Consider the following 27,584-nt stretch of genomic DNA (forward strand, 5'->3'; position numbering starts at 1 on the left):
TAGGAAGCCCTCCTGGAGGAGGTGGCCCTTGAGCTGGTATTGGTCAGGTGTCTTCTGCTTAAAAGTCTTGGCAGCTGTATGATTTCCTGTGGCTCCTGTAAGAAAGTCCAACAGACTTGGTTGCTTAAAAGTAGCACAAATTTATTCTTTTCCAGTTAGGGAGGTCAGCAGTCCAAAGTCGGCTCTCCCTGTGGTGGCCCCTGGGGCTCTGGGCTGGCATGGTGTGGGCAGTTGTGGGCATTGGAGGAGAGACAGCCTGGGCTCAAGTCTCCCGGGGAAGACTGATGGCTCAGTGTGGGCCATGTGTTACTCCTTGAACCAATCACTGCAGACCTCTGGCTGGAATTGGGGAGCAGCCCTCCCCACACATGGAATTGGGTGAGGGTCCTCCACAAAACAAGGGAAGTTGAGCAACAAAAATAGCACACAGAGAACAAAAAGCAGCAAACCAGCGTGTGTGCCTGCTGGATTCACACAGGACCAGACAGTCTGGTCCTCTGAGGAGTACCTGGCCCACATGCAGCATCTGGGTGCACTGTGGGTGGAGGCAGGACCCTGGGCAAAGGCCCCTCTCAGGCTGCCTGGTCATGTCCTCTCGATTCCCACACACACTGGGAGCGTGCAGAGGGTGAACCATTAGCACAACCCTTCTCAAACTTTTTGGTCTCAGATCCCTTTACCCTTTAAAAGATTATTGAGGACCCCAAAGAACTTTTGCTGGCCGGGCGCGGTGGCTCAAGCCTGTAATCTCAGCACTTTGGGAGGCCGAGACGGGTGGATCACGAGGTCAGGAGATCGAGACCATCCTGGCTAACCCGGTGAAACCCCGTCTCTACTAAAAAATACAAAAAACTAGCCGGGCGAGGTGGCGGGCGCCTGTAGTCCCAGCTACTCGGGAGGCTGCGGCAGGAGAATGGCGTAAACCCGGGAGGCGGAGCTTGCAGTGAGCTGAGATCCGGCCACTGCACTCCAGCCTGGGCGACAGAGCGAAGCTCCATCTCAAAAAAAACAAAAACAAACAAACAAAAAAGAACTTTTGTTTATGTGAGTTGTATCTACCAATGTTTACTGCCATAGAAATTAAAACTGAGAAATGTTAAAAATATTAATTTATTTAAAAATAACAAGGCCGTGACATGTTAACATAAAAACATTTTTTACAAAAGCCAACCATATTATCCAAAACAAAAAAAAAAAAATTAGAAGAGTGGGATTCTTTTGCATTTTTGCAAATGTCTTTACAGTCTCCTTAAGAGAGAACAGCTGAAGGCTCCTGTTTGCTTCTGTACTCAGCTTCTGTGTTGGCCTGTGTTGCCTTGGTTGAAGTATGTGAAGGAAGTCCATCCCTATCTAGTTAGGGAGGAATCTCTTGGGTCATTGTGGATATTCTTTGCTGCTGCACTGAAACCCCAGGAGCAGGAGTTTCTTAAGGATTTGTTCTAAAGTCGAGTCTCTACCATGTGAATGAACTCTTCGTGCTCTGACATTAAAGTCCTTTGGTCTGTCTTGCACTTTGGGTAGATGTTTTATTCTTGCAGGATTTTGTACCATTACCCATTGTTCAGAAAATATTGGTTCATGGAGTCATGCAGACCTTCCGACTATTGACACATTTAATGGTGTAACCTTAGACAATCACGTTATTTCACTGCCCGTCTCATCAGGGAAGTCTTGAAGAAGTGTGAAGCTGGTAGGCTCACGGTGGAGGATACAAACGTTTTCAGTTCTAATGTTTGCTTGGAAACTCCATTTTTATTACAGTTGTTTTCCCGAAAGTGACATGCTTACTTTGTTCACACTTGAGAAGATGTCTGCCAAGTCCCCATGTTTTGTCTCTCAGTCATTCTTAGTGAAAATGGTGTTGAATAAAAAAAGCGGTGCGTTCAGCCTGCAGCCCAGTCACAGCAAGGCTTCCCCTGGGGATGACTGTTGCCCTTCAGTTTGCAGCAGAAATGCTTGTGTATTTTCCATTTTGTCTAACAAAATTAAGAACGTGTCTACTGAAAGGTCAAGATATAATAAGATTAATAGTTTTCCCGGCTTCACCACTGATGTTCTTACTTGAAGCTGCCTTGTTCTTTTCTGTGAGAGGTTGGGAGGACCTCACCCAACCCAACCAGCCTTGGGTCGATGAGGCCCCAGTGGCTTTACTTGCTGCTGCCTCTGCCCCAGCACACCACTGCCACCGCCACCTTAGTGAAGGAGATAACACCTGGGTGTCAGGAAAATTGTTTTGACCTTGTAGAGCCCTGACAGGGTCCTGTTAAACCTTGGGTTTGGGGAATGTACTTAGAGAGCTGCTGTCTTAGAAGGCCAAATCCACTGCTTTTTCTCCTTACTCGTCATTTTAGTATATGGAATTCAACCTCTTCTTGAGGTTCAGATCTTTGGATTCTGTGTCGGCTAGAGAAGATTTAGATCCTGGTCTCGCCGGACGGGGTCAGATAACACTCAAAATGGGCCAGGACCCACCAAGAAGCTGGTAACACCTGAAACCTGTGCCCGAATGGCTTTAGCAACAAGAGACTTTGTCCATGTAGCTGAAGTGTCTTGGGGTGACTGGCCCAGGGCTCTAATAATGACATGGGGACCCAGTGGCCCTCGCTCCTGCCTTTTCCTCTCTGCTTGTTTTTATGTGTTTCCTGAGGTGGCCCCGGGCAGTTTCAGGCTGACCACCTCTCAGCTCAAGGACTGTATTCCCTCTCTCATGCTCCCTGGGCCCCTGCAAGACGACCCTGCCCTAGGGCTGTATTTCAGCACCTGCGCCTGGTGTCCTTGTGTGGTACCCAACCTTCACAGCTGTGCAAAACATCCCTTCGTGTCCCTATCCGGAACCAGCCACAGAGGCTAGGAGAGTCGTGCTCTGAGTCTGGCCCACGGGAGTAGGGGTGGGGCGGAGGGTTCTCTGGAGGTAGATTTTATTTCTCCATTTTATTTTTATTTCTGAAAAGGTAATTCGCATAGTTCAAAGTTAACAAGGATACCCAGGAAAAATGAGTCATCCCGTGGCGACCCCAGGCACCTGGTGTATCACCCTAGATACAGTGTGTTATTGTACGTGTCACCCTAGATACAGTGTGTTATTGTACAACTTTCATACATTCTAAGCAAATACAATGAATATATATACCTACATTTATTTTTCCTTTTTGAAATGCAAATGGTACTTCCCAGGGAAGGCAGCGTGGGTGCCAGCCAGCAACAAAGTCCACTTGTCTAGGGTTTGCAGAGTGCAGGTTTGGGGGATGGAGGTTCCTCTGGGATTTAGTGGGAGGCAGAAGCCTTCAGGATTGCTATGACCACTGTAGCCCTTACAGCTCTTCTCTTTATTTGAATGTGACTGGCACAGGTCATCCGGGAAGCCCACGGGACCCTCAGGCGGGCAGGATGAATGACTGGCACAGGATCTTCACCCAAAATGTGCTTGTCCCTCCGCACCCACAGAGAGCACGCCAGCTTGTGAAGGAATCCACAGCTTTCCAGTGTGTCCTCAAGTGGCTGGATGGACCGATAATTAGGCAGGTAACAAAACGTGCTGTTAGCAGATACATGTTGTGATTGCTGTTAGTTGAGATGTGGCTTCCAGTTAACATACGGTATGTCCTTGGCTTATTATGATGGTTTGATTTTTGATTTTGCTACTTTATGGTGGTACCCATACAGCCATTCTGTTTCTCACTTTTAGTGCCGTTTTCAATATATTACATGAGATACCCAACATTTTATTTAAAAATAGGATTTGTGGGCCGGGCGTGGTGGCTCAAGCCTGTAATCCCAGCACATTGGGAGGCCGAGGCAGGCGGATCACGAGGTCAGGAGATGGAGACCATCCTGGCCAACACGGTGAAACCCCGTCTCTACTAAAAACACAAAAAATTTGCTGGGCTTTGTGGCACACACCTGTAGTCCCAACTACTCGGGAGGCTGAGGCAGGAGAATGGCGTGAACCCGGGAGGCGGAGCTTGCAGTGAGCCGAGATGGCGCCACTGCACTCCAGCCTGCGTGATAGAGCGAGACTCCGTCTCAAAAAAAAAAAAAAAAGTATTTGTGTGAGATGACTTTGCCCATTTGTAGGCACATGGAAGTGTTTTGACCATGTTTAAGCTGGGCCGCCCTAAGTTCTGATGCTCAGTAGGTTAAGTGTATTAAATGCATTTGAACTTACGATATTTTCAACTTAAACGGGGTTTATCAGGATGGAATCCCATCATAGGTCAAAGAGCATCTGTATTGATTTTCACTTATTCACTTGCGTCTTATACCACCATACCCATTACCTTGGGCCTTGGCAGTATTTGGAGGCAAAGTGGCCCATCAGCAAAGAGAATCTGATTCAGTGACATGGTCAGCACTTTTGACACTGGGTAGGGTTTCTTTATGCCCAAGTGGAGCAATTTAAAAACCCAAGTACTCTGATTTCCTGGGTTATTTCTGAGCCAGGTGGCCTTGTGCATGGCTCAGCATGGCCCGCTTTCAGCCTGGCAGTGAGGACTGCAGGGGCTGAGCTCTGGGCATTCTGGCAGCTCTGTGCGTGGCTGGATGTACCACGGCCTTGGGCACACTCAGACCTGGGCCCTGATGGCGTCACATCCATCTGTGCCCTTCAGCTGGCGGGGAACCTACTGGACAAGCTGGTGCTTCTGTGCTGCTGCCCATCGGACACCCACATGATTGGATTGTCCTCGTGAGGCCCAATGGCCCGTGGGGATGCATGAGAAGGATCAGTCTTGCCATTGTCAACCTTTTTTACAGGATTTGGCTTGGCAAGTTCTTTTTCCTCTGCAGCTGGGAGAGTGATATTCACATATATTCAGTTGTTGGAGCCCCGGGTCTGTGACTAATTTACTATTATTAAGTCACTGATGTTCTGTATCGTTCAATTCCAGGCCCTCGGATTGAGTACCTGCTGTGTCTTTGCCACTGTGGTAGGTACTGTGGTGGCTGCTGCTTTTATAGCTTTACTTCCAGCACTTCACTGTGTTAATTCACTTAATCCTCAGAGCAGCTCTGTGAAGCTGCCACCACCTCACTCCCATTTTATAGAAGAGCAGCAGAACCTGCTAAGTAAGAGTGGAGCCAGCGGCCCAGGGCGATGGCTTTAGCTGGGATGCCACCCTCCTTGTCTGGCTCAGCCGCCTTCCAGAAGCTCACAGAATAGTTGATAGCACGTCCCTCTTTCCTAGGAAGTTTGCAAAGGAAATTTTATTTCCCCATTTCATTTTATTTTTATTTGTGAAAAGGTAATTCACGTGTTTCAAAATTGACAAGGATACACAGGAAAAGTGAATCATCCCATGGCATCCCCAGGCACCTGGTGTATCACCCTAGATACAGTGTGTTTTTGTACAACTTTCTTTTTTTTTTTTTTTTTTGAGACGGAGTCTCGCTGTGTCGCCCAGGCTGGAGTGCAGTGGTGCAATCTCGGCTCACTGCAAGCTCCGCTTCCTGGGTTCCCGCCATTCTCCCGCCTCAGCCTCCGAGTAGCTGGGACTACAGGCGACCGCCACTGCGCCCGGCTAGTTTTTTGTATTTTTAGTAGAGACGGGGTTTCACCGTGTTAGCTAGGAGGGTCTCGATCTCCTGACCTCGTGATCCACCCACCTTGGCCTCCCAAAGTGCTGGGATTACAGGCTTGAGCCACCGCGCCCGGCCTTTTGTACAACTTTCATACATTCTAAGCAAATACAAGTAAATATACCTATGTTTATTTTTCCTTTTTAAAATGCAAATGGTACTTAGTGTATTCCATTCTGTAACTTTCTTTCTTTTTTTTTTGAGATGAGGTCTCACTCTGTCACCCAGGCTGTAGTGCAGTGGTGTGATCTCAGCTCACTGTAAACCTCCTCCCCGTGAGCTCAAGCGATCCTCCTTCCTCAGCCTCCCAGGTAGCTGGGACCACAAATGTGCACCACCTCGCCCGGCTAAGGTTTTGTATTTTTGGTAGAATCGGGGTTTCACCATGTTGGCCAGGCTGGTCTCAAACTCCTGAGCTCAGGTGATCTGCCCGCCTCAGCCTCCCAAAGTGCTGGGATTACAAGTGTAGCCACCATGCCCGGCCCTGTACCTTGCTTTTCAAAAAAATTCAGGCAGTATGTCTTATCGATCATTCATGTTATTACATGAAGAAAATTTTCTTGTTATTTCTGAAGACTGCACGGTATTTCTTTGTATGAATGAGCCTTTATTTATTTATTTATTTATTTAGAGACAGAGTCTTGCTGTGTCACCCAGGCTGGAGTGCAGTGGCGCGATCTTGGCTCACTGCAAGCTGTGCCTCCCGGGTTCACGCCATTCTTCTGCCTCAGCCGCCTGAGTAGCTGGGACTACAGGCGCCGCCACCTCACCTGGCTAAGTTTTTGTATTTTTAGTAGAGATGATCTTTCACCGTGTTAGCCAGGATAGTTTCGATCTCCTGACCTCGTGATTCGCCTGCCTCAGCCTCCCAAAGTGCTGGGATTACAGGCATGAGCCACTGCGCCCAGCCGAGCCATCATTTATTGAGTAAGGCCCTGAATGATGAACATTTAGACTTTTTCCAGTCATTTGCTGTCACAGACACTGCTACAGTGAATAACCTCATTTTTTTCATATACAGATAATGTCAGAATAATATCTAGAAGCGGAATTCCTGATCCAAAGTCATGTGTTAAAAGTTATTTAAAACCCAATTACATATTGTTTACAAAAAAGTGCACTTTAAGCATAAAGACATAAACAGGTTGCAAGTAGAAGGGTGGAAAAATATAAACCATGTACATGCTAAGCAAAGAAAGCTTTATGTCTGTGCTAGTAGCATAAAAAGTAGATTTCAAGGTGAAGAGTATTCCCAGAAATAAAGGGGCACTTCATAAAGACAGTGATCTTCAAGGAAACCTAACAATCCCTAAATGTATGTGCGTTTGTGTTAGGGGCCGCCAAGACCACCCCCCAGGTTTGAAGAGTCTCTGAGAGGACTCACATGACTCAGCATATAGTCGTACTCTCAGCTGAGGTTTATGGCAGCAGAAGGATACAGAGCAAGATCAGCGAAAGGAGGAGGCATATGGAGGCATATGGGGGATGTCTGAGGGAAGAGGGTACAAACTTCCAAGAGTCCTCTCTCAGTTGAATCACATAGGATGCGTTTGATTCCTCCAGCAAGGAATCGTAACAACACACGTGAAATGTTGTGTAGTGTCCAAAATTCCAGACTCTCAGAAGGGAAACACGTGTTTAGCATAAGCCACAGTACACAAACGGGTTAGGCACGGTGAGAGCCTCTCTTACCAGTTACGTGGTAGGAACTCTCCTGAAATCTAAGTTCCCAGACTCCAGCAAAAGGCCAGACTTCTAAGCTGGTCTTTCAAAGCATAACAGTCAGGTCTGCTCTGATAACTCTTTTGTACAAAACAGCAAAATTGGACAGAACTAAAGGGAACTATATTCAGATTCATAATCATGGTTGGAGACTTTTAACTCTTCTCTCAATTACTGAAGAAACGAATAGATCAAAAAACTCCTAAGGATTTGGAAGCTCTGACGAATACTGTCAATCACCTTGTCATCTCTTAAACGCTACTCCCAAGAAAGCTCGAGTACACATTCTTCCCAAGTATACCGTCAATCACCTTGTCATCTCTTAAACACCACTCCCAACAAAGCTAGAGTACACGTTCTTCCCAAGTTTATATGGAACAGTCATCAAGATAGACCCTCTGCTGGGCCATTAAAATGTCTCAATAAATTTCAAAGGACCCAAATTATAGAGTATGTTTATTGACTACTGTGCTTTTAAGTTATAAATAAATAATATGAGATCTAGAAAATCCTCAAATAGTAGGGAATTAACATACTGGATCAAAGAACAATTAATAGGGAAATTAGAAAATAATTTGAACTGAATAATGGAAGAAAATATACAGATAATGTAGGATATAGCTAATACAGTTCTTTGAGGGAAACGTATAGCTTTATATGACTATATTAGAAAAGAAGAAGGTATAAAATCAGTGACCTCTGCTTCCTCCTTAACAACCTAAATAAAGGAACAAATTACATACAAAGTAACTAGAAGAAAGGAAATGGTAAATACAGTTATGCATGGTTGCTTGACAATGGGGGATACATTCTGAGAAATGGCGTTGTTAGGCGATTTTGTCTGTCATTGTGCAAACATCATAGGATGTACTTACACAAACCTAGATGGTGAAGCCTGCCTCACACCCAGGCTCCATGGTGTAGCCTAGTGCTTCTAGGCTACAAACCTGTATGGCACATTACTGAATACTGTTGGCAATTGTAACACAACGGTATATCAAACATGGAAAAAGCAGTAAAAATACAGTATTACAACCTTAAGGGGCCAGTCATACATACAATCTGTTGCTGATCGAAATGTCATTATGTTACCCATGACCGTATATGAGCAGAAATTAATAAAGGACAAGTAATGGAGAAAATCAGCCAAGCTAGAAGTTGGTTCTCTGAAAAGATTGATTAAAATTGATCAAGACAAAAAAACAAAAAGAAAACACAGGCTACCAGTATTAAAATGAAAGAAGCATCATGATAACATATGCTATAGAGGTTAAAAATATAATGTTGAATTTTATCAGATACTAAAGGAAGAAGTAAGACGAATTCTAGACAAACTCAGAAAATGGAGGAGGAGGGAATACTTCCCGGCTCATTTTTTGAGGCCACCATAATTCTGATACCCAGTCAAGGGCACTACAAAAAAGTACAGGCTGGTATCCCTCATGAATGTAACGCAGCAGCCCTGAAACTATTAGGACAACAAAGCCAGCAATATGTATCGATGATGGGGTGTTAGGATCAAGTGGGGCGTATTGCAGGAATGCAGTGTTGGTTTTATGTACAAAGATCAATCAAAATGCAGTGTTTAAAAGACGATAAATAGAATTTGTATAAATTCTAATAAATAGAGTTTGGAAGTAGATGATACAAAGGTTTGGTGTAGATAGTCTTACAAGTTTGTATAATTTTAGTTGTTTTGAGAATTAATAGCTTTAGATAATGGCCAAAGCCTTCTTCCCTGTGAAAGGTGTTGGCTGAAGAATATTACATGCTTGTTTTGAATTCAGGGCACTTTGTTAATGATTTTAGTATATTTCTCATACTGTCCCATTTACTTTTTTTGTTTAGTTCAATTTTACCATGATCATTGATAACATTTCTTTATTTTGGGGTGGGTATTTCAGTGCAGTTTGATATTCGTTGGGCACCACGACGTTTGGGGCTGTGCAGATGACAGGGTTGACTCTGCCCTATACTGTGCCTTCAGGAGCTCTCAGTGGATTCTTGTTTGAACAGGCTGGGTGTGAGTAGCGTAGAGGTGGCGTTCTGGAAAGAAGCCCCAGCCAGCGACAGTTCTGGGAGCCACGGGGATCGGGATCCTGCCTGAGGATAGCCTCGTGAGAGTGCAGGAGAGGAGGAGGCGGCGGCGCTGGGGGAACCCGGGCAGTCCCGGGTGAGGAGGGGCACGCGCAGAAGCTTTGCCTAGACCCCAGGGACAGAGCAGGGAACACACTTATTCGAGACCCGCGTCCTCACAGAGCTCACATTCTAGATGGGGCGGCAGACAGTCAACATGGAAAAGCCAGGGGATTGCTCTGGGGAGAGATGAGGCAGGTCAGAGGGTGGGTCTGAATGTGGGAGGAGCTGAGGAGGAAGAGGGACCCAGGGGGAGAGGGAAGAAGCGTGGTGATGGGAGCTGGGGGCCAGGCTTGGAGTCTTCAGACCTGCTCTGCTTGCCTTCTCCGTCCCCATAGATGACACCACCTCCCTCCAGGTTGCTTTACTTGAGATGTGGGACCAGTGCTGGACCTAGGAGGGCTGGGCCAGCCTAGACAGCTGGCCCTTCCTGCTTCTCTCCCTTCATGACCACGCAGCCGCTCCTGCGAAGCAGCAGAGCCCAGGTGTGCCTGCTTCCTGTCACCCTCATTGCCCCTCCCTCTCTCGCCTGGTTGGTGGCAGCAGCCTCCTAATGGGCCCCTGCTTCCACTGCTGCCCCGACATGGCAGCTACGGGAATTTAAATTCTGAATCAGACTGTGTCATTTCTGCTTAGAATCTCTCCCTGGCCTCTGCATGATTGGAGCGAAAGCCCAGCTTCTCCTTGCGCTGTGAGGCCTACCTGAATGCTCCCGTGCCTGGCGCTCATTCCTTCTCTCCTCCCTGGCCCAGCCTGCTGCAGTCTGGTGGGCTTTCTGCTTAGAATGTAGCTAGGATTGGTTTCCATTCAGGGGTGGTGAGGCCAGCGGATCAGAAGACGACTGCAGCTGAGACTCTGTGTGTTACTCAGGGCTCCCAGGACACGGGGCAGGCCATGTCCCACAGGCCACCTGGGGAGGTACAGGGTTGCTCAGGAGGCAGGAGGGTGGAAGGGAGGCAAGGGCAGAGACTTGATTATGGTTTTGTGGGAGGACTGGGCCAGGGAGGGTGAGCAGCTGGACAGGCTTGGCGTTGGCCAAGGAGAGTCATGTCATGGTCTCTAAGGTGCAGGGATGGCCTGACGTTTCTGCTCACTGACCCTGAGAGAACAGGGCAGAGGGTGGGACTCCTGGGGTGTGTGAGCCAGATGGAGGGAGTGGGACGTGTGGGCTCTGGATGGGTTGGTTTTCATGTCAGACACGTTCTGACAGGCCTGCCATTTGCCACCTTAGGAATTAACTGGCTCTGGGGGACGGTCTGTCTCGTCACTGAGGCCCCAGATGCCAGAGCATCAGTAATACAGAAAATTAGAAATTACAGGCTGGGCACGGTGGCTCACCCCTGTAATCCCAGCACTTTGGGAAGCCGAGGCGGGCGGATCACTTGAGGACAGGAGATCGAGACCAGCCTGGCAAAACCCCCTCTCTACAAAAAGGACAAAAATGAGCTGGGTGTGGTGGAGTGCACCTGTGGTCCCAGGTCCCAGCTGCTTGACAGGATGAGGCAGGAGGACTACTTGAGCCTGGGAGGTGGAGGCTGCAGTGGCCAGAGGAGACCCTTTTCTTAAAAACAAAAACAAAAACAAAAAACAGGTACTAAACAGGTACTATAGCTAAATATAGTTCCTGCACTTCTCACTGGCTCCTGGAGCACCTGTGCTGTCTTCCGCGCAGGACTTTTGAGTTTGCTCCTCCTCCTGCCTGGCTCCCTCTCCCCAAACCCCCCGTGGTTCTTCTCATGCCCTCCTTGTTCTCAGCTCAAGGTCATGTCAGAGAGCCCGCCCTGCCCCGCCCCCCTCTCTCCCCGTTCTCCGCCCTGTAAACCCTGTAAGGGCAGAGACTTTGTCTGTTTTGTTCCTTGTTGTGTCCCTAGTTCTTGGAAATGTGCCTGGCAGAGAGTCATTGCGCAGAATAGATGTTTAAGTGACATTTGCTAAGTGAATGGGTGAAAGAAAGGTGTGGGACTCTATGTCTCAGGTAAGAGCCTGTCGCAGAAGAGCAAAGGCTAAAGCAACACTTGCTGTAAGTGGTAAAGCTCGGGGCAGGGTCCTGCCTGTCTACACTCCGGCTGCTTTGTTCTGTATTTGCAGCCATGATTTATCAGTTCTCAAAGATCTGCTTTTTCCTTTGCCAACATCACCCCAAAATCTGGGAAGTTGAGGATTTAGAGTTTCTGGTTATATCAGGAAGGGCTCATTTGGTTGGAAATGATGAAAAAACCCATCCAAAATGATTTAAATGAGAGGTGATTTGTTAACTCACACAACAAATCCACAGCCAGCATAAGCTTCAGGTGTGACTTGAGCCAGGTCTCAGGTGATGTCACCTGGACTTGTTCTCTCTCACTTCTTGGCTGCCGGCAGCCCTGGGCCTCATCCTGGCAGGCGCGTGTGTCCTGTGGTCATGTCCTCTTGTGCGTCCTGGGCTCTGGCTGAGTCAGAAGCCTGTGTCTGTTCCAAGGGACTGCAGTCTCTCGTTGGCCAGGGGAGGGCCAAGTGCTTTGGTTTATAACCCCACCGAGACCAGTGGCTGTGGGAGAGAGGTAGTCCCCCGATAAGGAAACCAGCGTGCTTAAACCTAAGCGAGGTGGCCCCATGTGCACCCCCGTGGCCTGCCAGTGACCGCCCGGCTCATGGTGCTGAGACTCTTGAGGGCCAGTTCCCCGTTGTCTCCTAGGGAGAGCTGGAGGTGCTGTCAGAGGTTGAATGCCATCTGCGAGTGTCTTTCTTTGATGTCACCTACCGGCACTTCTTCGGGAGGACGTGGAAAACCACAGTGAAGCCGACGACGAGACCACCGTCCAGGATCGTCTTTAATGAGGTGGGTCCTGGTGACAGAGGCAGGGGCTGCTCTAAGGCGGAGGGTGGGTGTGCGGGGGGTCCTGGGTGGCAGCCCAGAGAGTGGAGCCTTGCCGAGACCTCACAGGGTGTCTCAGACTTGTGGGTCCCAGCAGCATAGAGCTCAGTCTGGGCACTTTGTTTCCAAACAAAATCTTATGTGGAAGCCAGTTTTCTTAAACAGACGAGAGAGCTCTGCTCTGCTCTGGTTGAAGGGTCAGGGGCATGGGGGTCTTGTCTCAAGGAACCTTGGAGTTCTTGGGAATATTGGGAAATGGTTGACCTCATCTGTGGCCGCTGCCACTACTGCCCCCTCCCGTCCCTTCCCCCCTTCCCCCCTTCCCCTCCTCCCTCCCCTGTCCTCCCTCCCTTCTCCTCTTCCTTCCCTTTCCCTCCCCTTTCACCCATCCCCTTTCACCCCCACCTTCCCTTCTCCCTTCTTGGTGTCCTTCCCCTCCCTGTCCCTTTCCCATATCCCCTCCCCTTCCCTCCTTTCTTCCCTCCCTCCTGTATAGAGAAATTAAGATTTAGTAAAGTGACTTGCCCAGGTAGCAGGTATCAGAGCCTGGACTCACACCTGTGTCTTCTGTCTTGAGACTGGCAGGTGGATGGGCACTGGTTGAGGAGTGTGTTTTCCCTCAGGTGGTCTTGCGGCTGGCCACCCTGCGGGCCGGCGTGCCCTGTCTCTGTGGTTCACTGCACAGCGTGCATTGCATTCAGCATCTGCTCTCTGCAGGGCGTCAAGCTAGGCTCAGGGTGATGATGGCGCTCGCCTAACAGAACTGCAGACTGTTGGGGAGACACACCGAGCAGGTAACAGAGTAACTGCAAGTTAAGTTCTCAGGAGGAGACCAATAAGAGAGCGCAGAGACCTGCTTTAGGTGGGTGACAAGGGAGGCCTCTCTACTAAGCTGCCGTTTCAGCTGGGCCCTACAGGATGAGAAAGAAGCTGGCTCCGTGACAAGCAGGGACGAGGCTGCTTCAAGCAGAGCGGGGAGAGCCGGGGGTGTTAGGACGAGAGGAGAGCCCAGGTGCGCTGGTGGGTGGGGTTGGCAGGGTGGCCCCGTCGTGCCTTCTGACTGGGTCCTACAGGGTCTTCTTAGGGACGCTGGCGTTTTACTCTTAAGAGCCAGTGATGTCATGGAGGTCATGGAGGCCTTTCTCATGCCTGGCTGCTGCTTCACAGCTGAACTCGAGTGGGGGGAGTTTGTGAGGGACGGTGTCCGAGCACATTGAGTGTGCAGCAGGGACAGTGTGGAGGCGACAGAGGTGATGAGAGGGTCTCGTCTGTCTTGGTTTGATCTTTCTCAGGTATAGAAGGAGGCCCAAGAGGCCTGGTGTTGTGACAGTTTGTATGAGGAGTAACAGTGGGGGTGACAGTGGCCGTCCTTTGAGACGTTGCTCTAGGTAACCACTGCCCAGGCGTGCTTTTTCTGTGGGGCCCTGCTCTGGCCAGTCAGCACCTCCGCCTCGGGCCACAAGCTCGCTGCTCTCCATACCCCAGCATCACGCAGCGCTTGGGTTGTGTGTGTCTCGACATGGATGGGTCCTGACTCTTGCCCTTCCTCCCATGGGTAGTAGAGGGAGAGAATGACCTCCGAGGTCAGGAAGCTTCAATAAAAAGCCTGGCTAGAGTGTATGTCATGACAGCTAAAGATGTGTCTGACATTAAGGTTGTGAAACAGCTTCTGCAAATACCTCTTAGAGGGCTGTCTGGCCAGCCGTGTCAGAAAAGGTTTCATGTTGTAAATCGCGTGTGTGACTGCGGGTGAGCCCTCAGAGTGCTGTTTCCGCACAGGCAGGGGGTCCCCTTGCCGTGAGTTCCTGGTGGTGGCGATGCTGGGCCAATTGCTGGGGATAGGGCTGTTTAGCTTAGCTTCCTCAGGTGCACACAGTGAGCCCCCGAAACCTAGTGCTGTGACAGCTGTGTGGCGGGTGGTGAAGGTAGCCATCCTTTACCGGGAGGCTCTTCCTGTGGCTGGGCATCGGCTCAGAAGCATGCTGTCATTTCATGCCTGTCATCCTCCTGTGCAGGTCAGGATCCTGTGTACCCATTTTAAAGAGGAGGACACTGAGGTGCGTGGAGATGGAATAACTCTACCAGCTTATTCCCAGGTGGCGAGTGGGGGCGGGAGCGACAACCCTGTGCATCTGATGGCACCACCTGCTGTGGCCTCCGTGACCTCCTGCTTCTGAGGAGCCCTGCATTTTGTTCTGAAATGTTCTGTAGAATGCTGAGGGATGGAGTACGCTCTGAAATCGGGGATGCCTTGCAGTCACCGGGGTGCCGGGGCCAGTTCCCTCCTCCTGCCTCACCCCCTCTGACTTCAGCTCTCCATTTAGAGAGGCTTCGGACCTTCCTAAGGATCCGCGCTGCATGGGCCAGAAGCGGGGGCTTCCATCTCCCTACTGTCTCTCTGGGCTGCAGAATCCTGATCCCCGTAGAATTCCAGTCGCGTGGTAGGGCAGTCTTCGGAATGGATGCGTCTCTCTGCCTTTCTCAGGATTACATTCATGCACCCTGAGGGCTTCCGTTGCAGCTGAAGTTGGGCAGCACTTGCATTTCAGCACATCCTGGCAGCTGCGTGTCCTGCCGCCTGTGCAGTTCACAATTCAGATGTGTTAGGGAGACTAGGAGCTCGTGGCTTTTCGGAGTCTGGAGTACCTGTGCTGGTGGCTCCAAGGGCAGCCGACTGTGGGAGCCATGTGGCTCAGCCTTGGCCTGTCATCTGGGTGCGTCTCTTGTTGAGGCTGGGGACGCGCCCGGGGGACTAGTGGAACATAGCTCTTAAAGCCTCTGGAAAAATCTGCACCCTTGGACTTGGAGTCGCTGAAGAAGGGAATGCAGCAAGGAGAGTGTGGGGTGGCCAGGGCACTTTGAGCTGTGAGGGTGACGCTGAAGCCCTCGCGCTGTCTGCGGAGCCTGCTGTCTGCAGCTGCTATGCCCTGTGCGGGCAGCAGAGGCCAGTGATGCCCCAGGAATGAATCCCTCCTGCCAAGCTGTTGAGCAGCGTGTTCTGTGCCAGGCAGTTTCCTCCATCTCCTTGGCATTCTCATACAGAGTAAAGATTTCGTTCCAGCTTAGTTAACTAGTTAACTTATTTAATTGTGTGTGCAAATGTGTGCGCGCATCCATGTACACAGTGTCTGCTCACAAGTGTGGATGACGCGCAGAGTGCCCCCAGGAGTGGGCATTCATAGGCATGAGGGTGTGGCAGCATGTTTGCACCCTGTCTGCTAATTGCTCTGTCTACGCCCCCGTGGAAATAGAGGTTCATCAAACACGCTTTGCCCTTTTCAGGGGTGATTCTGAGACTTGGCAAAAATCTTTCTCTGGTTTTACTCATTGCCTGGGTTTTTCTGGTCTTTGCCTATCAGCAGTGCATTGGGAGGATCTGCTTTGGGGTTGGTGAGCTGCCAGTAGCAGGGGACTGCATTTGGAGCGCCCATGGCTGTCCAGCCCCCACGTGGTAATGCATGGACGCGCCATGCTTGGGTTTTGTGGAGTGCCCGTGTCACACATGACCCCGAGAGAAGGGGCTGTGGCATGACTTTGCAAACAACGATGTCCTGGAAAAGACTTGGAACGCAGAAGGCTTGTCTTGATCCAGAGCTGGGTGTTTTTTTTTTTTTTTTTCCGCAAATGATGAATTATTTACATTGGGTCCATATGCAGGAGAGCAGTCCCCCGACACCTGTCAGCTCTGAGCTCAGAATTCCGTGTTCTCTGAGACCTTCCCTGGTGGAGAGGAATTGCCTTTCACTTCCTCTGAGCCAGCGAATCATTCATTCAACTTCTAAAAAAGTGTCTTTTAAAAAATAATCCTGGAGGCCACGGTCCTGTGCAGTTTCTCAGTTTTCTTTTTGAGGTGGACATACTTTTCCCTTGGATTCTTCCCTTAATGACTGTGGCCGGCATTGGGTGACTGGCTTCTTTTCCCTCCTTTATTTATTCGAGGGGAGTTACTGGGCAGGAATCCTGGTGGTTCTCCAGCAACAGCCTAAACCCCCATCAGGGGAATCTTTCCTCCCAGAGCCCACCAGCCCCAGTGTCACCAAAGCAGCAGGGCAGTCACTTGCCCTGGCAGAGGGACACAGGTAATTGGGTTGTGCCCCTTCCCGTTATCACAGCCATGAGAAAGCCCCTCTTGAGTGGCTCTTACTCGTCAGAGCAATGAGCGCGCTATAATTTCCCGTTGAAAAGTGGATGCTGTCAAGGAATATCAGTGTAACCCACGTGAAACTCCTGCGAGCCCTTCCAGTGCCTGGATTCTTTGGCCTGGCTCTGGAGCTAAGAGGAAGCATTGGCTGCAGAGCCCGGCTGCTGCTCCTGTGCTCTTGCTGTTGCTCGGCAGAGGGCAGGCGTGTCCTGAGCATCATCACAACAAAAGCAGCAAGCCAGCTTCATGTCCCAGCGAGCTGCTTCCACAGAGGGAGGCTCCATGGCTCTGGGAGGCCAACTCAGGCCCTGTGTGCCTGTCTGTCTGCAGCTGGGGAGAGCTGATTTCCTCTCTGGCACAATGGAAACCACTGCCGTGGTCTTGGAACCTGAAATGGAGATGAAAGAAAATGGTTTTTAGAAGGAGAAATGATTGGTCTCTGTGATGTTTCCAGGGTTTAATTATGCAGTGATTGAACTGCCAGTCATTTGGGGACAATGGAAAGCTGTAAGTTTGTCAGTTTTGTTGTTGTGTGTTCATAGCACTTTCTTTCTTTTTTTTTTTTTTATCATTTATTTATTTATTTATTTATTTATTTATTTTATTATACTTTAAGTTCTAGGGTACATGTGCATAACATGCAGGTTTGTTACATATGTATACTTGTGCCATGTTGGTGTGCTGCACCCATCAACTCGTCAGCACCCCTCAATCCATCATTTATATCAGGTATAACTCCCAATGCAATCCCTCCCCCCTCCCCGCTCCCCATGATAGGCCCCAGTGTGTGATGTTCCCCTTCCCGAGTCCAAGTGATCTCATTGTTCAGTTCCCACCTATGAGTGAGAACATGCGGTGTTTGGTTTTCTGTTCTTGTGATAGTTTGCTAAGAATGATGGTTTCCAGCTGCATCCATGTCCCTACAAAGGACGCAAACTCATCCTTTTTTATGGCTGCATAATATTCCATGGTGTATATGTGCCACATTTTCTTAATCCAGTCTGTCACAGATGGACATTTGGGTTGATTCCAAGTCTTTGCTATTGTGAATAGTGCCGCAATAAACATACGTGTGCATGTGTCTTTATAGCAGCATGATTTATAATCCTTTGGGTATATACCCAGTAGTGGGATGGCTGGGTCATATGGTACATCTAGTTCTAGATCCTTGAGGAATCGCCATACTGTTTTCCATAATGATTGAACTAGTTTACAATCCCACCAACAGTGTAAAAGTGTTCCTATTTCTCCACATCCTCTCCAGCATCTGTTGTTGCCTGACTTTTTAATGATCGCCATTCTAACTGGTGTGAGATGGTATCTCATTGTGGTTTTGATTTGCATTTCTCTGATGGCGAGTGATGATGAGCATTTTTTCATGTGTCCGTTGGCTGTATGAATGTCTTCTTTTGAGAAATGTCTGTTCATATCCTTTGCCCACTTTTTGATGGGGTTGTTTGTTTTTTTCTTGTAAATTTGTTTGAGTTCTTTGTAGATTCTGGATATTAGCCCTTTGTCAGATGAGTAGATTGCAAAAATTTTCTCCCATTCTGTAGGTTGCCTGTTCACTCTGATGGTAGTTTCTTTTGCTGTGCAGAAGCTCTTTAGTTTAATCATATCCCATTTGTCAATTTTGGCTTTTGCTGCTGTTGCTTTTGGTGTTTTAGACATGAAGTCCTTGCCCATGCCTATGTCCTGAATGGTACTACCTAGATTTTCTTCTAGGGTTTTTATGGTATTAGGTCTAACATTTAAGTCTCTAATCCATCTTGAATTAATTTTCGTATAAGGAGTAAGGAAAGGATCCAGTTTCAGCTTTCTACTTATGGCTAGCCAATTTTCCCAGCACCATTTATTAAATAGGGAGTCCTTTCCCCATTTCTTGTTTCTCTCAGGTTTGTCAAAGATCAGATGGCTGTAGATGTGTGGTATTATTTCTGAGGACTCTGTTCTGTTCCATTGGTCTATATCTCTGTTTTGGTACCAGTACCATGCTGTTTTGGTTACTGTGGCCTTGTAGTATAGTTTGAAGTCAGGTAGCGTGATGCCTCCAGCTTTGTTCTTTTGACTTAGAATTGTCTTGGCAATGAGGGCTCTTTTTTGGTTCCATATGAACTTTAAAGCCGTTTTTTCCAGTTCTGTGAAGAAAGTCATTGGTAGCTTGATGAGGATGGCATTGAATCTATAAATAACCTTGGGCAGTATGGCCATTTTCACGATATTGATTCTTCCTATCCATGAGCATGGTATATTCTTCCATTTGTTAGTGTCCTCTTTTATTTCACTGAGCAGTGGTTTGTGGTTCTCCTTGAAGAGGTCCTTTACATCCCTTGTAAGTTGGATTCCTAGGCATTTTATTCTCTTTGAAGCAATTGTGAATGGAAGTTCATTCATGATTTGGCTCTCTGTTTCTCTGTTACTGGTGTATAAGAATGCTTGTGATTTTTGCACATTAATTTTGTATCCTGAGACTTTGTTGAAGTTGCTTATCAGCTTAAGGAGATTTTGGGCTGAGACAATGGGGTTTTCTAAATATACAATCATGTCATCTGCAAACAGGGACAATTTGACTTCTTCTTTTCCTAACTGGATACCCTTTATTTCTTTCTCTTGCCTGATTGCCCTAGCCAGAACTTCCAACACTATGTTGAATAGGAGTGGTGAGAGAGGGCATCCCTGTCTTGTGCCAGTTTTCAAAGGGAATTTTTCCAGTTTTTGCCCATTCAATATGATATTGGCTGTGGGTCTGTCATAAATAGCTCTTATTATTTTGAGGTACGTTCCATCAATACCGAATTTTTATTTATTTATTTATTTATTTATTTATTTTTATTTTTATTTTTATTTTTTTTAATTATACTTTAAGTTCTAGGGTACATGTGCATAATGTGCAGGTTTGTTACATATGTATACTTATGCCATGTTGGTGTGCTGCACCCATCAACTCGTCAGCACCCATCAATTCATCATTTATATCATGTATAACTCCCCAGTGCAATCCCTCCCTCCTCCCCCCTCCCCATGATAGGCCCCAGTGTGTGATGTTCCCCTTCCCGAGTCCAAGTGATCTCATTGTTCAGTTCCCACCTATGAGTGAGAACATGCGGTGTTTGGTTTTCTGTTCTTGTGATAGTTTGCTAAGAATGATGGTTTCCAGCTGCATCCATATCCCTACGAAGGACGCAAACTCATCCTTTTTTATGGCTGCATAGTATTCCATGGTGTATATGTGCCACATTTTCTTAATCCAGTCTGTCACAGATGGACATTTGGGTTGATTCCAAGTCTTTGCTATTGTGAATAGTGCCGCAATAAACATACGTGTGCATGTGTCTTTGTAGTAGGCTAATTTATAATCCTTTGGGTATATACCCAGTAGTGGGATGGCTGGGTCATATGGTACATCTAGTTCTAGATCCTTGAGGAATCGCCATACTGTTTTCCATAATGATTGAACTAGTTTACAATCCCACCAACAGTGTAAAAGTGTTCCTATTTCTCCACATCCTCTCCAACAACTGTTGTTTCCTGACTTCTTAATGATTGCCATTCTAACTGGTGTGAGATGGTATCTCATTGTGGTTTTGATTTGCATTTCTCTGATGGCGAGTGATGATGAGCATTTTTTCATGTGTCTGTTGGCTGTATGGATCCTTTCGTTACCCCTTATACGAAGATTAATTCAAGATGGATTAGAGACTTAAATGTTAGACCTAATACCATAAAAACCCTAGAAGAAAATCTAGGTAGTACCATTCAGGACATAGGCATGGGCAAGGACTTCATGTCTAAAACACCAAAAGCAATGGCAGCAAAAGCCAAAATTGACAAATGGGATCTAATTAAACTAAAGAGCTTTTGCACAGCAAAAGAAACTACCATCAGAGTGAACAGGCAACCTACAGAATGGGAGAAAATTTTTGCAACCTACTCATCTGACAAAGGGCTAATATCCAGAATCTACAAAGAACTCAAACAAATATACAAGAAAAAAACAAACAACCCCATCAAAAAGTGGGCAAAGGATATGAACAGACATTTCTCAAAACAATACCGAATTTATTGAGCGTTTTTAGCATGAAGGGCTGTTGAATTTTGTCAAAAGCCTTTTCTGCATCTATTGAGATAATCATGTGGTTCTTGTCTTTGGTTCTGTTTATATGCTGGATTACGTTTATTGATTTGCGAATGTTGAACCAGCCTTGCATCCCAGGGATGAAGCCCACTTGATCATGGTGGATAAGCTTTTTGATGTGCTGCTGAATCCGGTTTGCCAGTATTTTATTGAGGATTTTTGCATCGATGTTCATCAGGGATATTGGTCTAAAATTTTCTTTTTTTGTTGTGTCTCTGCCAGGCTTTGGTATCAGGATGATGTTGGCCTCATAAAATGAGTTAGGGAGGATTCCCTCTTTTTCAGTTGATTGGAATAGTTTCAGAAGGAATGGTACCAGCTCCTCCTTGTACCTCGGGTAGAATTCAGCTGTGAATCCATCTGGTCCTGGACTTTTTTTGGTTGGTAGGCTATTAATTATTGCCTCAATTTCAGAGCCTGCTATTGGTCTATTCAGGGATTCAACTTCTTCCTGGTTTAGTCTTGGAAGAGTGTAAGTGTCCAGGAAATTATCCATTTCTTCTAGATTTTCTAGTTGATTTGCGTAGAGGTGTTTATAGTATTCTCTGATGGTAGTTTGTATTTCTGTGGGGTCTGTGGTGATATCCCCTTTATCATTTTTTATTCCGTCTATTTGATTCTTCTCTCTTTTCTTTTTTATTAGTCTTGCTAGCGGTCTGTCAATTTTGTTGATTTTTTCAAAAAACCAACTCCTGGATTCATTGATTTTTTGGAGGGTTTTTTGTGTCTCTATCTCCTTCAGTTCTGCTCTGATCTTAGTTATTTCTTGCCTTCTGCTAGCTTTTGAATGTGTTTGCTCTTGCTTCTCCAGTTCTTTTAATTGTGATGTTAGAGTGTCAATTTTAGATCTTTCCAGCTTTCTGTTGTGGGCATTTAGTGCTATAAATTTCCCTCTACACACTGCTTTAAATGTGTCCCAGAGATTCTGGTAGGTTGTATCTTTGTTCTCATTGGTTTCAAAGAACATCTTTATTTCTGCCTTCATTTTGTTATGTACCCAGTAGTCATTCAGGAGCAGGTTGTTCAGTTTCCATGTAGTTGAGCGGTTTTGATTGAGTTTCTTAGTCCTGAGTTCTAGTTTGATTGCACTGTGGTCTGAGAGACAGTTTGTTATAATTTCTGTCCTTTTACATTTGCTAAGGAGTGCTTTACTTCCAATTATGTGGTCAATTTTGGAATAAGTGCGATGTGGTGCTGAGAAGAATGTATATTCTGTTGATTTGGGGTGGAGAGTTCTATAGATGTCTATTAGGTCCACTTGGTGCAGAGATGAGTTCAATTCCTGGATATCCTTGTTAACTTTCTGTCTCGTTGATCTGTCTAATGTTGACAGTGGAGTGTTGAAGTCTCCCATTATTATTGTATGGGAGTCTAAGTCTCTTTGTAAGTCTCTAAGGACTTGCTTTATGAATCTGGGTGCTCCTGTATTGGGTGCATATATATTTAGGATAGTTAGCTCTTCCTGTTGAATTGATCCCTTTACCATTATGTAATGGCCTTCTTTGTCTCTTTTGATCTTTGATGGTTTAAAGTCTATTTTATCAGAGACTAGGATTGCAACCCCTGCTTTTTTTTGTTCTCCATTTGCTTGGTAGATCTTCCTCCATCCCTTTATTTTGAGCCTATGTATGTCTCTGCATGTGAGATGGGTCTCCTGAATACAGCAGACTGATGGGTCTTGACTGTTTATCCAGTTTGCCAGTCTGTGTCTTTTCATTGGAGCATTTAGTCCGTTAACATTTAAGGTTAATATTGTTATGTGTGAACTTGATCCTGCCATTATGATATTAACTGGTTTTTTTGCTTGTTAGTTGATGCAGTTTCTTCCTAGCCTCGATGGTCTTTACATTTTGGCATGTTTTTGCAATGGCTGGTACCGGTTGTTCCTTCCCATGTTTAGGGCTTCCTTCAGGGTCTCTTGTAAGGCAGGCCTGGTGGTGACAAAATCTCTAAGCATTTGCTTATCTGTAAAGGATTTTATTTCTCCTTCACTGATGAAACTTAGTTTGGCTGGATATGAAATTCTGGGTTGAAAATTCTTTTCTTTAAGAATGTTGAATATTGGCCCCCACTCTCTTCTGGCTTGTAGAGTTTCTGCCGAGAGTTCTGCTGTTAGTCTGATGGGCTTCCCTTTGTGGGTAACCCGACCTTTCTCTCTGGCTGCCCTTAAGATTTTTTCCTTCATTTCAACTTTGGTGAATCTGGCAATTATGTGTCTTGGAGTTGCTCTTCTTGAGGAGTATCTTTGTGGTGTTCTCTGTATTTCCTGAATTTGAATGTTGGCCTGCCCTACTAGGTTGGGGAAGTTCTCCTGGATGATATCCTGAAGAGTGTTTTCCAACTTGGTTCCATTTTCCCCCTCACTTTCAGGCACCCCAATCAGACGTAGATTTGGTCTTTTTACATAATCCCATACTTCTTGCAGGCTTTGTTCATTTCTTTTTCTTCTTTTTTCTTTTGGTTTCTCTTCTCGCTTCATTTCATTCATTTGATCCTCAATCGCTGATACTCTTTCTTCCAGTTGATCAAGTCGGTTACTGAAGCTTGTGGATTTGTCACGTATTTCTCGTGTCATGGTTTTCATCTCTGTCATTTCATTTATGACCTTCTCTGCATTAATTATTCTAGCTATCAATTCTTCCACTCTTTTTTCAAGATTTTTAGTTTCTTTGCGCTGGGTACGTAATTCCTCCTTTAGCTCTGAGAAGTTTGATGGACTGAAGCCTTCTTCTCTCATCTCGTCAAAGTCATTCTCTGACCAGCTTTGATCCGTTGCTGGCGATGAGCTGCGCTCCTTTGCAGGGGGAGATGTGCTCTTATTTTTTGAATTTCCAGCTTTTCTGCCCTGCTTCTTCCCCATCTTTGTGGTTTTATCTGCCTCTGGTCTTTGATGATGGTGACGTACTGATGGGGTTTTGGTATAGGTGTCCTTCCTGTTTGATAGTTTTCCTTCTGCCAGTCAGGACCCTCAGCTGTAGGTCTGTTGGAGATTGCTTGAGGTCCACTCCAGACCCTGTTTGCCTGGGTATCAGCAGCAGAGGTTGCAGAAGATAGAATATTGCTGAACAGCGAGTGTACCTGTCTGATTCTTACTTTGGGAGCTTCCTCTCAGGGGTGTACTCCACCCTGTGAGGTGTGGGGTGTCAGACTGCCCCTAGTGGGGGATGTCTCCCAGTTAGGCTACTCAGGGGTCAGGGACCCACTTGAGCAGGCAGTCTGTCCCTTCTCAGATCTCAACCTCCGTGTTGGGAGATCCACTGCTCTCTTCAAAGCTGTCAGAGTCTTTCGGGTCTGCACAGGCCTCTGCTGCTTTCCCTGTTGTTTTTTTAGCTGCGCCCTGTCCCCAGAGGTGGAGTCTACAGAGACAGGCAGGTTTCCTTGAGCTGCTGTGAGCACCACCCAGTTTGAGCTTCCCAGCGGCTTTGTTTACCTACTTAAGCCTCAGCAATGGCGGGCGCCCCTCCCCCAGTCTCGCTGCTGCCTTGCGGTTAGATTGTAGACTGCTGTGCTAGCAATGAGGGAGGCTCCGTGGCTGTGGGACCCTCCCGGCCAGGTGTGGGTATAATCTCCTGGTGTGCCCGTTTGCTTAAAGCGCAGTATTGGGGTGGGAATTACCCGATTTTCCAGGTGTTGTGTGTCTCAGTTCGCCTGGCTAGGAAAAGGGATTCCCTTCCCCCTTGCGCTTCCCAGGTGAGGCAATGCCTCGCCCTGCTTCAGCTCTCGCTGGTTGGGCTGCAGCAGCTGACCAGCACTGATTGTCCGGCACTCCCCAGTGAGATGACCCCAGTACCTCAGTTGAAAATGCAGAAATCACCGGTCTTCTGTGTCACTCACGCCAGGAGTTGGAGACTGGAGCTGTTCCTATTTGGCAATCTTGCTCCGCCCCCCCATAGCACTTTCTTTTCTTTTTTTAAGAGATAGGTTCTCACTGTGTTGCCCAGGCTGGAGTGCAATGGTACAGTCCTAGTTCATTGCAGCGTTGGACTCCTGGGCTCAAGTGATCTTCCCTTCTCAGCCTCCCAAGTAGCTGGGACTACAGGCATGCACCACCGCACCGAGCTCAATTTTTTTTATTTTGGTAGAGCTGGGGTTGGATATTTCTTGCTTTGGGTTGTAATCATGCTTGTTTACTTACTTTTCTAAGTAAGCCAAGGAATTGCTCTTTGGATCAGAGGGAGAACTGGCTTTCACCGTGGGCGTTGAGTTGGGGTAGGATGGGTTAGCATCCTGCTTCATCGCTGATCCCTGTGGGACTTCAGGCAAGTGATTTAAACTCCTTGATCCTAGAGGGTGAGGGATAAAAGACTACAAATTGAGGCCAGGTGCAGTGGCTCATGCCTGTAATCCCAGCACTTGGGGAGGCCGAGACGGGTGGATCACTTGAGGTCAGGAATTTGAGACCAGCCTGGCCAACAGGGTGAAACCCTGTCTCTACTAAAAATATAAAAAATAGCTGGGCGTGGTGGCACGCACCCATAATCCCAGCTACTTGGGAGGCTGAGGCTAGAGAATCGCCTGAGCTTGTGGGGGTGGAGGTTGCAGTGAGCTGAGATTCGCGCCACTGCACTCCAGCCTGGGTGATAGGGCAAGACTGTGTCTCAAAAATAAACAAACAAACAAACAAACAAAAAATACCCTACAAATTGGATTCAGTGTTTACTGGTCGGGTGATGGGTTCACCATAATCTCACAGATCACCACTAAAGAACTTCCTCATGTAACCAAATACCTGTTCCCCAAAAACCTATGGAAAAAAAAAAAAGAAATTAATTTGCAAGAAAAAAAACTCCTCCTGACTTCATTCATTTGCTCATGAGAGATAGGAGTTTGCATCCCCTAAGTGCTGCTGGAGTATTAAGTCATGTGCTTTTCTGTAAGCAGGGACCCACTGGGCAGTAGTTTCTACTCAACAAATGTTGGTTAAGGGTCTTCTGCGTGCCAGGCTGTGTTTAGGAGCTGGACGTGCAGAGATGGATAAGATGGTGTATTATCCTTTCAGCCAGGATTAAAGTTTACATTTTTACTCCAAATGAGAGTTTCTCGACCTTGGCACTGCTGACATTGTGGGCTGGATAATTCGTGGGGCAGGAGGCTGTCCCTGTCCCTGTCATGATGCTTTGCTGTGGAAATGGACGGGCTCCCCTGATCCCTGCTGTCTTTGAGGGGTAGTGTCTGGGAAGCCGTCTGAACCTGCAGTGTGAGTCTGAGCCAGAGGGTAGGAACTGCATGAAGTCTCTGCATTATTTGCCTGGCTGAAGATATCCTGTTAAAGGCTTATGAAAACAGTTTTTTGGAAGGGACTCATTCTGTTCCTGCTCAGCTCCTCTCTGGCCTTGCGGCCCAGCGTCGTCTGAGGAGCCCATGTCATGTAGGTGCCAGGTCGCGTGGCCGTGCTGTTGGGGGTGCCCAGCTGCAACCTCTTCATCCAGGCACATCAGCAGAGGCCCTATTCCACTTCCATCACCGTGGGTGAAAAATGGAAACTTGGCCCCGAGGCAAAATGGTGTCTGCGGTTTTGAAGATGAAGGCATCAAGACAGGAGCATTTAAATGATTTAGTAATCTGTTTATGCTGTCAAGGAGGAAACTTGACCAGTGCAGATGAGTGAGCTGCCATGCAGGGGTGACAGAGAGCCTGTCTCCTCTGTCTCAAGTGGCCTTCCCCTGCAGGCGATTTGATGGGCTTGACTTAACCTTTTAATCGTGCAATTTCAGTTGATGCAGAGAATGTTCCTTTCCAAATGTATGGCAGTGGCGTTCCTTAAGCTTCCCTAGACTGAAGGGCTTGTGTACAGGTATTCCTCAGCTGGGTGCTGCCTGGCTGAGTAAGGCGAGAATTGGGGTGGTCAGGCACTCGTGACCTGGTCGAATGTGACTTTGCCGGGATGACCCGAGGGGTGCAGCCATGCGTCTCAGTTGCTCGTAGTTTTGTGTGCCCCTGCCTCATCTGTCCTTTATGAAGCCTTCGAGGCTCGAGCTTCTTGAAAGCTGACTTATGTTTTCCAGGTTCCTTATAATTCTTCAGCTTGGGGCTGTTCCCACACTGGAGGGTCAGTAAATGATTTTTGGAAAAGAGCATATGTACTTACCAATCAGTAATTGTACTGGTACAACCGTCTGAACTTTTCAAACACAGTGCACTTGGAGTGGCTGACTCTTCGGATTAAAGATGGATTCTTCAGATTCTAAGGTTGGATCAGCTGAGACAAGCAGCTCTGGGGCTCTGTTGCTGCTGCTGTTGTTTTTGGCCTCAGTGATTATTTTTAGTGGTAAACAGAAGGGAGAGGCATAGCCATAAACTTGTACTTGGGACATGTCTGTAGCCGCGGGTTCCACCCGGTTCAGGTAATTTCAAGGTGACCTCTAGGCTGGCAGATTGTTGTTGCTCTGTATCAGAGTTCAAAATGTTTGTTTTATGGCCAAGAGAAAAAGTGGGTAGTGTTCGTAAGACTGATATGCACAGGTATAAATAGGAAAGGTGAGATAATGACCAACTCGACTTTGCAGTGGGGCTTTTTAAAAGCAGTTCTTGAGTCTTGGAAACAAACATAATTCTCTGTTAGTCCAACCACCTGTCAGCTGTAAGTGGTCATTATTTCATCATATTGCAATAAAAGATAATAGAATAACGATTTATATCTCATGGCTGATGTTTTAATGCGTCTCTCTGTTATCCTGAGCTGACAATCTGTGATTACAGTAAACGTTTTCTCGGTGACACCATGGTAATGACTCGTTAATAGCAGGATTATCCCAAGTTTAAGTCATAGAGCAGAAGACCAGCCTTGGCTCTCCTTACCTCTTTCTGCCTTGGGGGGCAGGGCGGCCTCTGTGCTCAGCTAGTGACCTGTGCTTTGCCCCCCAGCTGGGGTGGGGTATGGGTTATGGGTTCAGCACCACTCCTGATGCCTGGGGATGACCATTCCCTGTTGATTACCAAACTCAGTCGGTGTCTCTATCTTTGTCTACTGTGCTTATGACATTCCTTTTTTTTTTTTTTTAAAGGATAATGTTGCACTCTGT

General features: G+C 47.2%; 1 protein-coding gene across 2 annotated transcripts in view; it reads left to right on the top strand.

Moving 5' to 3' along the window:
• The window catches only part of NPHP4 (nephrocystin 4), a 143,559-nt gene that overhangs the window by 3,321 nt on the left and 112,654 nt on the right, over positions 1–27,584 (top strand). For both annotated transcript variants that reach the window (XM_030942780.1, XM_030942779.1), the window contains exons 2-3: positions 3,350–3,522; positions 12,107–12,250. In XM_030942780.1, coding sequence (XP_030798640.1) covers positions 3,388–3,522; positions 12,107–12,250 — 279 coding nt within the window. In that variant the 5' untranslated portion in view covers positions 3,350–3,387. The remainder of the gene's footprint in view (positions 1–3,349; positions 3,523–12,106; positions 12,251–27,584) is intronic.

This window comes from Rhinopithecus roxellana, chromosome 12, assembly GCF_007565055.1.
Source record: "Rhinopithecus roxellana isolate Shanxi Qingling chromosome 12, ASM756505v1, whole genome shotgun sequence".
Classification (NCBI taxonomy): domain Eukaryota; kingdom Metazoa; phylum Chordata; class Mammalia; order Primates; family Cercopithecidae; genus Rhinopithecus; species Rhinopithecus roxellana.